Below are 15,761 nucleotides of genomic sequence, written 5' to 3' on the forward strand. Positions count from 1 at the left end.
TTGACAACAATATGGATTAGAATGTAATGATTTTAGATTGGAAATAATCCGCGAAAGCGATATTAAAACCGATTATAATTCGTTCGGAATTAAAATCCATTACTTTTTAATCCGGGCGCGGATTGAACCGATTAAAACCGATTAAAACCGATTAAAACGGATTATGTTTTAATCGGTTTTAATCGACCATTTTCCGCAGGGTTAAGTTTTACTGCTTAAGTTTTTTTTATGTGCCCGCGCCTTAACCCGCCTGAAGCGTACTAAATTTGATTTGACTAGTTTCAATCGGTTTTAATACCGCATTTTTGGTGCAGAAATCCCGATCTCTCTTTGAGTCATATAGAAGGATGGGATCCGAGCGGAATCGTACCCGGAATCTCTCGATTACCAGCCTGCTACTCTACGCCCGGCGCCACGCATCGCCCCCTTTCTGTTGCTTTAATAAAATAACCATGTTCAGAAAATTGTAGATAGACGATTATATATTAATAGAAAGTTTGTTCCTTTTTGTGGACAAAATACTGTGGGCGTTTTTCAGCAAGGTACACAGATGACACAGTGTATTACACATTATCACATGATTGGCTGTCAAATGAAGAAATTTAAAATATAGCCAATCGCGTGATAATGTATAGTACATTGTGTCGTCTGTGTACCTTGCTGGAAAACGCCCTATATTATGAAAGATTTACAGATGTTTACAAATTTTGGAGGACACATGAATCATAAAATAATCCTTGCAACTTTTTCACGTTCCAAAAACTATAAAAAAAATGTAAGTTTTTTCTATCCATGCCTTAAGTTCAGACTATACCTCCTATCAAAATTTCATAGAATTTCAAAAAACAAGAAGCCATCACAAAACGTACTCTCAAGTCAGCTAAAAGAAAGAGCTGGAAATCTTTCTGCCTATCATTAACCAATCAAACTCCCATCTCCTACATCTGGAACATGATAAAACGTTTCAAAAAAAGACATCTCGGTCTCCCTCCTCCACCTAGACGCGGGACCCGTTTCTGGCATCACTGCCTACGACCTACGACTCGAGCACTTCAAAGGCCGATTCTGAACGAGCGAAAAGGTGAAAGTAAAATTTTCCCGAGGAGATATACATGTATATACCTACGGGACGAGTGAATAGGCACATCCCGCAATACATTTAAATACATCTTGTCGCAGAACATCGGGGAAACATGCTCATGTTGATGTGCCTCGTCGTCAGACATGCTAACTTGGTCGAGTGTCAACTAACCTAATTTACGATCGCGGATTTCATCTGCGTGATAACGCGAATAATGTGTATCTCGATGAACGCGGCTCTTTTTACGATGGACAACACGATTGACAAGTGGGACAATGTCTGCAGACTGTGCTCGGAGGAGAGGAACGAGATGTTGCCCATCTTCGGCGACGAGGGTCTGCAGCGCAGGATGGCTCAGAAGCTGCGCGCCTGTCTACCCGTGCTGGTGTACAAAACTGATCCCTTACCGAAACAAATTTGTCAGTTCTGCGCGGCGAGGCTAGATGATGCGTACGAGTTCAGAGAGTATTGCCTGAACGTCTACAGGGATATGCACGCCATGTTATTCAAGTGTAGACAGATAGAGTCTGTGCAGATATTCCTCGACGCGATGAAAAACTCATTGTAACGTAACAAAAGCATACTACGTTACGATTTTGTTTGTGCGTTGACTGAAGTTTAAGATTAGGTATGAATTTAAGTTTACAGTCAGTACTTAACGTAACGTAACGTGTTATGGAAAAGCTTGTTCGGTGGCCCAATAGACATAGTATATCTAGACTGAGTGTTGAGGAGTGGGGGCTAAGGTGCACGTAGAAAAGGACATATACTCTGTTCCGTGCCCTTGCGTTCTCTCTCACTTGCCATCTTGTATAATTGTAATTTTGCTTTTGGCGGAAACTTGGTGCTGCGCAGAATGTGACGAAAATTCGTCCGAGAAGATAGCACACTTTGTTACTTCTTCTTCTTATCTTTATGGCTGGTTAGTCTTCTGATAGATAATCACCTTGTTATTTATATCATGATCATGGCAAACGTTTCTCTTGACAAAGATATGTTTTTTCGACGCATGAAGCGTCTGTACGCCGCATGGAAGGTAAGCGTGCTCTGTGTATGTGTGCGCGGGAGATGCACGTGTTTCGCGGTGTTTTTGGTATCCCGGCGAGCCAACCTTTGTATTTATTTCGAAATCTTTTATTGTCAACAGGATGGGGAAGTCGGCACGGATGACAGTTTTGGTAAAATGGACTGTCTCGTCTCCGCTGTCGGCTCCGACGAAGACATCGTCTACAGCAAGTCCATAGCATTGCAAGTATGTATATTTCAGAAAGTTTTCATATAAATTTTTGCTACAGATCTCCTGTACTTGTTACAAGTAATCTATTACAAGGATATACTGATATTTTTTAAGAGTAAACATTGATTGTTCTTTATGCAATATATTTATTTAGATTATAGATTTATCAGTCAGGTATATCGTACAGTTGTATCAATGATTGAAAAATAAATAAACAAACATGCTTATTATCGAGGTAAATTGTGTTTTTTATCGAGTAGAAAATAATTTAATATAATTGTATAAATTTTTCAGACATGGCTGCTCAGCTATGAACTTACGGATACAATAATGATTCTGGCAGAGGAGTCTATTAATTTCTTGGCCAGTAAAAAGAAGATTGAATTTCTGAGGAAAGTGGAAAATCATAAAACCGAAGATACAGAAGTACCGCCTGTAAAGTTATTTGTGAGAGACAGAGTATGTATATTGTACAATTTATATAAGAAATTTCATTATCAAAATTGTCAGTGGCACTAAGCAATATTTGGACATTTTAAAGAGTGATGAAGACAAAGCAAACTTTGGAAAACTCATTGAAGTGATGAAACAAAGCAAAAAGGGCAAAACTTTGGGAGTGTTTTTGAAAGAAAATTATCCCAGTGCTTTTATGGATGCCTGGAGAGCTGCTTTAAAAAACGAATTTTTTGATACAGTAAGCATATAAAATATTTGCCAGATAAAAAAATAATACATAAGTATATATAAATTTAAAAATCAAAATATTTATCTCTTTCTCTTCTCTCTATGTAAATTTAGATTGATGTAAGTGCTGCGGCTGCTTACGTTATGTGTCCAAAAGAAGACAGCGAAATATTTACTATAAAGAAAGCTTGTCTTGTATCGGTAGATGTTTTTACAAAATATCTGAAAGATCAGATAATGGAGATTATAGATTCAGATAAGGTACATTTTCTCACTAATTGCATATGAGATTATAACTGAATTACAAAAGGAAAGAATATAAAAAAGATAAATGTATATTTATATTTATTTTAGAAAGTTAAACATTCAAAATTGGCAGAAGGTGTAGATACAGCCATCACAAATAAGAAATATGTATCTGGCGTAGATATTACGCAAGTTGATATGTGTTACCCTGCCATTATACAAAGTGGTGGAAATTATTCGCTTAAGTTTAGTGCTGTTAGTGACAAAAATACTACTCTTCACTTTGGTGTTATTGTTTGTTCATTGGGAGCACGTTATAAATCCTATTGTTCAAATATAGTAAGAACTTTATTGGTTAATCCCACAAAGACCATTGAGGTATGTAGGAAACGAAAATGATATATAAAATTAATTATATAATAATACATGTTTGAGCTCTTATATTATATAAAATACAATTTATAGAAATTCTCTATGTTATAATTTATAATACATTTTTATAGGAAAATTACAATTTTTTGCTACAACTTGAAGAGGAGATTTTGAAAAAGTTAGTTGCAGGAACAAAAATAAGTGAAGTATACGAAGCTGGTATTAAATTTGTAAAAGAAGAAAAATCAGAAATGTTAAATCATTTGACCAAGAATTTTGGATTTGCTATGGGCATTGAATTTAAAGAAAGTTCTTTACTCTTAGGCCCAAAAACTAATACAATAGCTAAAAAGGGCATGGTATTCAATGTTAATGTTGGTCTTGCAAACCTTACTAATCCAGATGCAACAGACAAGGAAGGAAAAATATATGCCCTTTTCATAGGCGATACAGTTATAGTGAACGAAGGACAGCCTGCTACTAATTTGACTCCATCAAAAAAAAAAGTGAAAAATATAGGTATATATGTGAAAGATGATGAAGATGAAGAGGAAGAAGGAAGTGGAAAAGAAAACAAGCGAAAACCAGAAATACTGGGACGTGGAAAAAGAACAGCTGTAATAGAATCTAAATTGAGAACAGAACATAGTTCGGAAGAGAAGAGGAAGCAACATCAAAAAGAGTTAGCTCAGCAATTGAACGAAGTTGTTAAGGCTCGATTAGCCCAGCAATCTGGTGGCAAAGAACAAGAAAAAATACGTAAATCCACAGTATCATACAAAAGTTTGAGCCACATGCCACGTGAACCAGAGGTCAAAGAGTTAAAGTTATATGTGGATAAGAAGTATGAGACTGTGATTTTACCTATTTCTGGTATTTCAGTACCCTTCCACATATCGACAATTAAAAACATTTCACAGTCGGTAGAGGGAGATTATACGTATCTTAGAATAAACTTTTTTCATCCCGGTGCAACAATGGGACGAAACGAAGGTGGATCTTATCCTCAGCCCGATGCAACATTTGTTAAAGAAGTAACATATCGAAGCACAAATACCAAAGAGCCCGGTGAGATCTCCGCTCCATCGTCAAATTTAAATACAGCTTTTAGGCTAGAATTTTGGATTTGCTATGGGCATTGAATTTAAAGAAAGTTCTTTACTCTTAGGCCCAAAAACTAATACAATAGCTAAAAAGGGCATGGTATTCAATGTTAATGTTGGTCTTGCAAACCTTACTAATCCAGATGCAACAGACAAGGAAGGAAAAATATATGCCCTTTTCATAGGCGATACAGTTATAGTGAACGAAGGACAGCCTGCTACTAATTTGACTCCATCAAAAAAAAAAGTGAAAAATATAGGTATATATGTGAAAGATGATGAAGATGAAGAGGAAGAAGGAAGTGGAAAAGAAAACAAGCGAAAACCAGAAATACTGGGACGTGGAAAAAGAACAGCTGTAATAGAATCTAAATTGAGAACAGAACATAGTTCGGAAGAGAAGAGGAAGCAACATCAGAAAGAGTTAGCTCAGCAATTGAACGAAGTTGTTAAGGCTCGATTAGCCCAGCAATCTGGTGGCAAAGAACAAGAAAAAATACGTAAATCCACAGTATCATACAAAAGTTTGAGCCACATGCCACGTGAACCAGAGGTCAAGGAGTTAAAGTTATATGTGGATAAGAAGTATGAGACTGTGATTTTACCAATTTCTGGTATTCCAGTACCCTTCCACATATCGACAATTAAAAACATTTCACAGTCGGTAGAGGGAGATTATACGTATCTTAGAATAAACTTTTTTCATCCCGGTGCAACAATGGGACGAAACGAAGGTGGATCTTATCCTCAGCCCGATGCAACATTTGTTAAAGAAGTAACATATCGAAGCACAAATACCAAAGAGCCCGGTGAGATCTCCGCTCCATCGTCAAATTTAAATACAGCCTTTAGACTAATTAAAGAAGTTCAAAAGAAGTTCAAAAATCGAGAAGCGGAAGAAAGAGAGAAGGAGGATCTCGTAAAACAGGATACCTTAGTATTGTCGCAAAATAAAGGCAATCCAAAGTTAAAAGATCTGTACATTCGACCAAATATTGTCACAAAGAGAATGACGGGTGGTTTAGAAGCGCACACAAATGGATTTCGGTACACTTCGGTCCGCGGTGATAAAGTGGATATTCTTTATAATAATATTAAAAACGCCTTCTTCCAGCCATGTGATGGTGAAATGATTATACTGCTTCATTTCCAATTTATAGAAATTCTCTATGTTATAATTTATAATACATTTTTATAGGAAAATTACAATTTTTTGCTACAACTTGAAGAGGAGATTTTGAAAAAGTTAGTTGCAGGAACAAAAATAAGTGAAGTATACGAGGCTGGTATTAAATTTGTAAAAGAAGAGAAATCAGAAATGTTAAATCATTTGACCAAGAATTTTGGATTTGCTATGGGCATTGAATTTAAAGAAAGTTCTTTACTCTTAGGCCCAAAAACTAATGCAATAGCTAAAAAGGGCATGGTATTCAATGTGAATGTCGGTCTTGCAAACCTTACTAATCCAGATGCAACAGACAAGGAAGGGAAAATATATGCCCTTTTCATAGGCGATACAGTCATGGTGAACGAAGGACAGCCTGCTACTAATTTGACTCCATCGAAAAAGAAAGTGAAAAATATAGGTATATATGTGAAAGATGATGAAGATGAAGAAGAAGAAGGAAGTGGAAAAGAAAACGAGCGAAAACCAGAAATCCTGGGACGTGGAAAAAGAACAGCTGTAATAGAATCTAAATTGAGAACAGAACATAGTTCGGAAGAGAAGAGGAAGCAACATCAAAAAGAGTTAGCTCAGCAATTGAACGAAGTTGCTAAGGCTCGATTGGCCCAGCAATCTGGCGGCAAAGAACAAGAAAAAATACGTAAATCCACAGTATCATACAAAAGTTTGAGCCACATGCCACGTGAACCAGAGGTCAAAGAGTTAAAGTTATATGTGGATAAGAAGTATGAGACTGTGATTTTACCAATTTCTGGTATTCCAGTACCCTTCCACATATCGACAATTAAAAACATTTCACAGTCGGTAGAGGGAGATTATACGTATCTTAGAATAAACTTTTTTCATCCCGGTGCAACAATGGGACGAAACGAAGGTGGATCTTATCCTCAGCCCGATGCAACATTTGTTAAAGAAGTAACATATCGAAGCACAAATACCAAAGAGCCCGGTGAGATCTCCGCTCCATCGTCAAATTTAAATACAGCCTTTAGACTAATTAAAGAAGTTCAAAAGAAGTTCAAAAATCGAGAAGCGGAAGAAAGAGAGAAGGAGGATCTCGTAAAACAGGATACTTTAGTATTGTCACAGAATAAAGGCAATCCAAAGTTGAAAGATCTGTACATTCGACCAAATATTGTCACAAAGAGAATGACGGGTGGTTTAGAAGCGCACACAAATGGATTTCGGTACACTTCGGTCCGCGGTGATAAAGTGGACATTCTTTATAATAATATTAAAAACGCCTTCTTCCAGCCATGTGATGGTGAAATGATTATACTGCTTCATTTCCATTTAAAAGTATGTATTAAAAATTAATGTCTAACAGAATCTTTTAATTGTCATTTTATGTACAAAAGCAATATTAATTTCTATTTTAATATAATCTATAAATTTCCTGCATCTCTGTATAGTACATAACTATACAAATGTTTATTATATTTTCAGCATGCTATTATGTTTGGCAAAAAGAAACATGTAGATGTACAATTTTATACCGAAGTTGGAGAAATTACTACAGATTTAGGTAAACATCAACACATGCATGACCGCGACGATCTTGCTGCTGAACAGTCGGAACGAGAATTGAGACATAAATTAAAAACTGCTTTTAGGAGTTTCTGTGAAAAGGTGTGTATATAAAATTGCAGATTATTGGGCTTAATTATACTAACGATATTGTATCTGTATGTTGTACAAAGGTTGAAGGAATGATAAAGCAAGAAATTGAATTTGATACTCCATTTCGGGACTTGGGCTTTCCTGGTGTACCATATAGAAGCACTGTCTTGCTTCAACCAACTAGCGGATGTTTGGTTAATCTCACAGAATGGGTAATGTATATATTGTGATGAAACAAAATCAATATTTCAAAACAAAATAAATGATACATTGTATACAACATTGAATTTTAGCCTCCATTTGTCATTACATTAGAAGATATTGAATTGGTTCATTTTGAAAGAGTACAATTCCATTTGAAGAATTTTGACATGATTTTTGTCTTCAAAGATTATCACAGAAAGATAGCGATGGTAAATGCCATTCCTATGAATATGTTGGATCATGTCAAGGAATGGTTAAAGTAAGTGATGATATATATCTTCGAAGAAGATATATTATTTAATATAAAGTTAATAGGTCTACATTGGAGAAGATATATAACATATACATACACGATATATATTATAATTATTATATTTATAAAACGTATTTTTTTTTTTTTAGTTCATGTGATATTCGGTATTCGGAAGGTGTTCAATCTCTAAATTGGACAAAGATTATGAAGACTATAACAGACGATCTTGAAGGGTTCTTTGATAGTGGAGGCTGGACCTTCTTAGATCCTGAAAGTGATGCAGAAAATGAAGAAGCTGAAGATGAAGAGGAGGAAGAAGATGATGCATATGAGGTGTGAGATCTTTTATGAATTCTCTAAAAACGCAGAAACAATATATATACATATGACAGTGAAGGTACTGCTGTCCTAAATTATATTTTATTAATTTGTTCTTTTACTTTTTAACTCACTTCATATTTTTTGTTTGGGGTATTTTTCTAGAGGAAGAATTAGGCAGTTCTGAGGAATCGGGTAAAGATTGGTCAGATTTGGAACGAGAAGCGGCTGAAGAGGACAAGGAGAGAGGAGATGATCGTTACCGTGATGATTATAGTTCCAGCAAGAAGAAGAAATCGAATCAAAGACAATCTCCATCTCCTTCAAAAGACAGGTATCATGCACACAAATATATTTGATATTTTAGTACCTATTAAACATTGTGAATACATATGTTTTTTTGTTTTGTTTATAAGGCATAAGCACAAGAGTTCCACGAATTCAAAGAGCAAAAGTTCGTCCAGCAGTAAGGATAAACGATCACCAGACAAACACAGGTAATATAATATGGATTTATTGTAGCTTAAAAATAATATATTCCTATGTAAAGTGCAAGTTTCTTTTTTGCGAAATTGTATTGAGTCTTGTACTTCGATAATTAAAGAACGGATCGATCACGGAGTGGGGGCTCGCACAAGAAAGGGTCTCCTTCCAAATCATCTAAACACAGGTGATTGCCGTTAAGTTTTATTTCTTTAATGTCATTATAATTTGGAAATTTGTTTGTTTAGCCCCAAGAAGAATGACAAACATGATAAGCGTGATAAAAGTAAGTCGCATTCTTCATCCAACAGTAAAAAACGCTCCCGCGAAGACAGTTCGGAAAGAAATGATAGGGCGTCTAAGAAATCTAGGTAAATAATTATTAATACATTCATGATTATAAATATTTATCATTTTTAATTCATTTACCCATTTTTAATTACTAAATATTTATAGAAAGTAAATGCGAAGGATCTGCGCACTGAAAAGGAAGCACACAGAAAATCACAACAAATACCATGCTGATTCTAAGTAACTCTCTTACTTAAGATGTAGCAATTAGCTAATCCATAAAAATAGTACATTTTCTTACATTGAATGAGCAGGAGTGAATTAATTATGTATGATTATTTATGGCGCTGTATGGTTATTTCTTTTCCGAATTCTCGAATATTTCATTCTCGAATATTTAAGTTTTCGTATATATTTAGTTTGCTTTAATATTCAATAAATTCGTACATCAATCTTAACAGTGAATATATACATTAATATCCTGCAATCACGTTTTAAATGTACATGTAAAAAAAATTTTATATGAAAATATGTTGGAATGCATATATATTAAATTTCAGTCCTGTTTAGTATTTCTTCAAAAAAGTACAGAAAAGAGAATTTGATTACTTCCTTTTTTTATTTTATAATTTTTGTGTTTTTGGTAATTAATGTAGTTTTTAAGATTAAGTATGTATATCTCATTCCATTCCTCATTTGATAATGTAAGGATCACTCTAAAAATATACATCCGTTTTAATAAGTTTCGAACAACGCATATAGTGTATATACAGGGTGTCCGGTAAAGATTGTGCCAACGCTCGTGAGCGGGTAGAGCACAGTAATCTGAACAGAAAAGTCCTGTAACATTTTTTTTATATAACGCGTAATAAAGGAATTATTATTGAGTAAAGTCTGGTCCTGTAACATTTTTTTATATAACGCTTAATAAAGGAGTTATTATTGAGTAAAATCTGGTCAATTAGCGCCGATTTTTAGCCGGACGCACGTCGGTGAGCCGCCCGCCTGATAGTATGCGGCGGCGCACACTTCACAGCGCGGGGCTCACTGACGTGCGCCCGGCTAAAGGTTGGCGCTGATTGGCCAGACTTTACTCAATAATAATTCCTTTATTACGCGTTATATAAAAAAATGTTACAGGACTTTTCTGTTCAGTTTACTGTGCTCTAGCCGCTCACGAGCGTTGGCACAATCTTTACCGGAGACCCTGTAGATAATGAATTAACGGAATAAATTAAAAGTATCTCCTTTTTCCAAGAGGCATTATCTTAAAATCTTATCCTCTATCTCGTAATATTTTCGAATCAATGAAAGGTATATCCAAATTTCGTATCTATATTTGTAAAAAATATGATGTAACATAAAGCAGCATTAACACAAGCATTTCTAACATGCAGATTGCGAGCTATATAAAGAAAATAATGATAGAAATGCAAGACAATGTACTAAACAGGCAGTGTACTAAACATGGCAAATACGATTCATCATATAATGTTGGCCCCGATAGCGAATTTTTCTTGGCTATTTTAAGTATTTAAAGAGTTGGAAATATACTTGCAATTTCTCTCATCATACATTATATGTATGCTGAAAAAACGAAAGGGTTATTGATTCATAAGGTGAAGAAATGAATCGAATGTTATCCAAAACTCATTTGCGCGCCTAGTTCTCAGAGATTTGTACACTTAACGTCTGAAATAACATTGCTCTTAAGTTATTTATCATTAATGTACAAATGTCATTTGTGATTTTTATATTCCAAAATGTATGTAATGTTGATACATGAAAATGATTGTTTTTATTAAAACGCCCTACTTACTCGAGAGAAATTCATCACTATATTATATAATAGTATTATTATATAGACTATTAGATATATACATGATTTTTTAGTACAATGTATGTGTGAGAGATTACAGAGAAAATGAAATGGGACATCATTTCTAAGGTAACTATTTTTTTATTCAACTTTTGTAACACAGCGTGATCGTAAGGTGATCGGAACTGTATATTGTTATAAAATGACTTCTCTGATAGAGATTTACATCATTCACACGCACGAACGGCTGTATATATAAAAGAAAGTGAAAGTTCTACAAAAATAAATATAAATCGGCAGTTCAGTATAGATATGTATTATAATAAGAGACAATAAAATTAGCACAAAATAAAAAACGAAAAATACGATCTCATAATCCTGTCGTGCCTTGATTAGATTGAAATTCCCGTGACATGTGCAATAAACGGCAGAATAGAAGAGCTATTCAGTGAGTATGACGAATACAAGAAGTGAAAGTACGCTTCTTTAACGAGTACTGCAACTTTCTCTACGACATATATCGTTAGTGTAGCTGTACATAATTCAAACTAAGCGATCTTTACGAGAATACGTGATTATTTTCCTTTTGCTCGTTTCTGCGCAAATATAAACACATTTATTATATTTGAATATGATTTCATTATTAAATCTATAAGAAAATTTTATATTTACATCTAATTGAAATGTATGCTGTGTATCATCAGAAAGGTAACGACGGCTGATAAAGATTTTAATCTGCGATTCCTCACTAGTTCAGCAAAAAGGAGCTACCACGTTCGTGGTATCTCCCACTGGAGCCACTCAACGCTCTGCGTGATACACTTTCAATCATCTCAAATAAATGAAGGCGTGTCAACCACCTCGACACCACCTCTCTGCTATGCTGACCACCTAGTATTGAGAATTAAAAATAGATTAGACAGTAAACCAATCACATCAATAAAATATTTAAACATGTAATTATTTGCCAATGACAATTGTATTCCTATCTACAATACATAAAACTTGTGAAGAACTTTTTGATTGATCCATTTTCTAAAATTCAATACATCTATATGTTTTATAAATATGTTTAAAGGATGAGAAATTATATTAGGATTATACAATCAAGATACACCCAAAAATAATACAAAAAACCAATTGCATAGTAATGATTGAAAATAATTAGTTTAAAATAGATAAAACATACAACACACAGTAATCTTATAGATACATGCACATACATATCACACAAAAATATATATATATTTTAACAATATACTTTTAAATATGTTAGTGTTTTATCAATATGTTTTAATATACTTATAAATAATGTTAGTGTTTTATGATAATATGAAAAAATAAATTATTAACTTTTTAATTATTAATGATAAAAATATTTATGATGGCATATTTCTTTCTTTTACTTATATTATTTAAAAAATGGTATTTTTTTAATATATAAAGGAAAAAATAAAAAGTTTATATTAAAATAATGTTATTATCATACAAAAGGTCTGTGATTTTAGCTGCACTTTTGGAAATTTTTTACATGTATCTTTTTATTTAATTTCTTTGTATATACATAAATTTGAGTTATACATATGTTCTAGTTTAAATGTAAGAAAGTGCTACTGAAAAGAAGACTTTCTTGCAAATTAAAACAAGTTTATGTTATTTAACACTTCAAATTAAAAATAGATAGAAAAATATAATTACATCCCAAAGTTGTCATCAAAAACAAGTTTATCAAGATTTTTAGGTCAATAATTCAAGATGACATAAAAAAATGAGATTGTACCCTCAGCATGCAAAGTCATTCACAGATTTTGCCAGATATAATAAAAATCATATTAAAAGATACATCTGAGAATGATTTAATTCGAGATACGATGAATTATTGGCAAATATACTCACATTCATGATACAGGAGCCGCGCGTTTTACTTGCAACTGCTGTAAGATCCTATACGCAGGATTCGATAAACTATTTCAGACATACTCCACGAGTCGTTTTCTCCTCAGTAGGCCTATTTTGTAACTTCGTAACGATAATATCACTAGCATGGTTTGTCGTTACGCAGCTGAAACATATCGGAAAATAGCTGTGCAACGACGCGTAACGATAGCGAATTTGTCGTTAAAAGTTACAGAATAGGCCTACAGAATAGGATTGGACTCTCGGGTGAAGTATATGCTCGAGCTTCTTTTCATAATTGTATAAATCTAAGCACAGTCCCTAGTCAAAGTGGATACATATCTCATTTTGATGTTGCGGCAACTATCGCGTATTTAATCGCACAACACTTGTTTGATGCTAACAATTTCTAATCTTTCACTTTCTTTCATGCAGCTCCGCTTCTATCACATTTTCCGAACAATAAGGAAACATCGAAAAACTAATCGGTCTGGACACAAATAGCGATAGTTCAATCACTGGAATAAAAGCAATTCCGCAGTTTCGCGACCAAGCTTACAAAAATATACGCGATCTATTCAGATGCAGCATATGTATGTATCTATGCATGTACAATACACATATACGCACACGTAGATAAGATGAAAATTAAATGATGCACATTAAGCAGCCGTGTTTTGCGAGTTTCATTGCGAAACGAGAGACCTATTCGGCTGTAATCTAACATCCCGATTACCCGAGACTCCCGAGAGAGACGTTTGACGCCTAGTGGCCTAGTAGAAAACGCGGTTGTATATAGGTTATACATGTGTATGTGAAATATATACGTGTGTAGTTATGTGTGTAATGCAATGGCCGCGTTCAGCAGAGAAAGCGCTCAGTTATCGTCTTATCAACACTCGACGTTGATTCGCTGGTTCTAAAAGTAAGAACCAATCATATTCGATTGCTACCAAGCGGTTTTCTCTGCTGAACGCGGCCATTATATATCTATACTGATTTACCCATAGTATATGCATGACACGCGCTATATATATATGTATGTGTGTTTGTCAGATCGGGCTTTATAGCAAAAATGATAGTTCAAGGTAGAAGGTAAAGTCATATGTTATGGATCCACGTTCATTTGACGCTGTAATCGTTGATTGACCAATCGCGAGGAATCTTTGCCCCAATTGGTCAGTCAAACGCTTTCAGCATAAGGGAGAATTCACACCTTGGCAGAAAAGCAGAAAGCAGAAAAGCAGAAGCTAATCAGAACTCGTGCTAGAAAAGCAGAAGCCAATCAGAACTCGCGCTGAAAATAAGCAGTACATTCTGCTTTTCTTAGCGCGAGTGCTGATTGGCCTCTGCTTTTCTGCTTTTTGCTTTTCTGCCAAGGTGTGAATCCGGCCTTATAGTGTCAAACCAACGCAGACGATAGCTTTTTCACGCTGACGTTCGATGCTCATTTTCAGCGCCAAAAGACATCACGTGACTAAAAATAAAGATACCAATTCCTTACTGTCTCCTTACCTACTTCATGGTCAAACGGAGCGCGCCCATATCGGTGGTCGACGCCATCTTGGTGGTAGCGCTACCAACAATAAAAGTCCGTTTAGCAGAAATCGTGGGGGCGATGCGGCTCCGTAAAGTTAGCCGGACCACTTTAACTTTTTAATAATTAAAATTATCTAATCGTTTGGTGGTCGTTTGGTGATGATTGGTGAGAGATTCCAGATTCGATTCCGCTTGGGTCCCATCCTCCCACATACCTCAAAAGAGAAGTTTTCATATATTCCTCCTATTCCTATATATAGTCCATTTACCAGTTTATGGCCGTATGGCGAGTATTCGCCGGTGCCAACCCCACACGAAGAGAGAGAGTAGAAATCGTAAACTGCTCAAAACTGTTGGGAGCGCAGCGCAAAGCGCTAACTAAACGCTTTTCTCTGGCTGAATGCAGTCTATATAAGCGGAATTGGTGTAACAGCTACTGATTAACCATAAACTGGTATAGGATTATATAGGATAACATATGAAATCCTCTTTTTGAGGCATATGAAAGAATGGGACCCGAGCGGAATCGAACCTGGAATCTCTCGATTACTAGCCCGCGACTCTACGCCCGGCGTCACGCATCGCCCCGATTCTTGTATACTTTAAATGAATATTAAAATGAAGATTCGGACAAAAAAGAATTTTAATGAAAGATTTTTCGTGTGTAATTATAATTATAGTGAATATAATAACATATAATAAACGATAGAGAATACATAACACATAATAAACAATATAGAAGTGGAACCAATCGCGAACATTCTGCATTTTTTGTTACGCTCGCGATTGGTTCCCTTCACGTTCCGCGTTAAGCCCATATCATAGCGAATTCGGTCACTTGCATTACATCACACCAGTGCACATTAAAGGCTGCTATTTATGAAGTATATGATATAATATATAAAGATTTTGATGATGAAAAAATAATGTATGTTCTGTTAAATAAAATGACAATTTATTATAATTGGATTTTAATTACTTAAAATGTTTATATTATTCTTTTTTATTAGATAACTTCACATGTATAGCAGTCTTTAATATGCACCAGTGCGACGCAGTGCAAATGACCGAATTCACTATCAGATTACGCATTGAAAATTGAAGATTGAAGATTAAAGATTGGAATTTGACTAATCAGAACAAAAGGGACTAAAATTTCTTTATTCTGATTGGTCAAATTTCGTATGAAGTATGAAGAGAATACTCGACTGTGATTAGTCAATTTCTTAAGGCTTAAGCCCGTATCAGACTACGCATTGAAGATTGAGATTGAGGATTGAAGATTGAAATTTGACCAATCAGGACAAAGAAATTTTAATCCCTTTTGTCCTGATTGGTCAAATTTCAATCATCAATCTTCAATCTCAATCTTCAATGCGTAGTCTAATACGGGCTTTAAGAAATTGACTAATCACAGTCGAGTATTCTC

General features: G+C 34.8%; 1 protein-coding gene and 1 long non-coding RNA gene across 3 annotated transcripts; one reads left to right on the forward strand and one right to left on the reverse strand.

Moving 5' to 3' along the window:
* The first annotated feature begins 1,902 nt into the window (after nt 1-1,902).
* LOC115237094 (FACT complex subunit spt16) lies at nt 1,903-9,797 on the forward strand. Its single transcript, XM_029809942.1, is given in 15 exon segments — nt 1,903-2,117; nt 2,229-2,333; nt 2,613-2,777; nt 2,860-3,012; nt 3,117-3,263; nt 3,357-3,626; nt 5,922-7,208; nt 7,356-7,538; nt 7,610-7,741; nt 7,823-7,992; nt 8,136-8,383; nt 8,470-8,638; nt 8,721-8,801; nt 9,036-9,158; nt 9,244-9,797. Coding segments are annotated over 15 exon segments (3,315 nt in total). The 5' UTR covers nt 1,903-2,042; the 3' UTR covers nt 9,251-9,797.
* A 1,221-nt stretch (nt 9,798-11,018) lies between these two features.
* On the reverse strand, nt 11,019-13,628 carry LOC115237101. 2 transcript variants are annotated; one of them, XR_003884307.1, is made up of 4 exons: nt 13,040-13,628; nt 12,794-12,959; nt 11,570-11,788; nt 11,019-11,493 (listed from the first exon to the last, which is right to left on the reverse strand). It is a non-coding gene; the product is annotated as an uncharacterized LOC115237101 (long non-coding RNA). The 2 variants fall into 2 exon arrangements; XR_003884306.1 differs by having other exon boundaries at nt 12,794-13,623.
* Nucleotides 13,629-15,761: the final 2,133 nt, after the last annotated feature.

The sequence above is a fragment of the Formica exsecta genome, unplaced genomic scaffold (genome assembly GCF_003651465.1).
Source record: "Formica exsecta isolate Colony F162 unplaced genomic scaffold, ASM365146v1 scaffold272, whole genome shotgun sequence".
Classification (NCBI taxonomy): Eukaryota; Metazoa; Arthropoda; class Insecta; order Hymenoptera; family Formicidae; genus Formica; species Formica exsecta.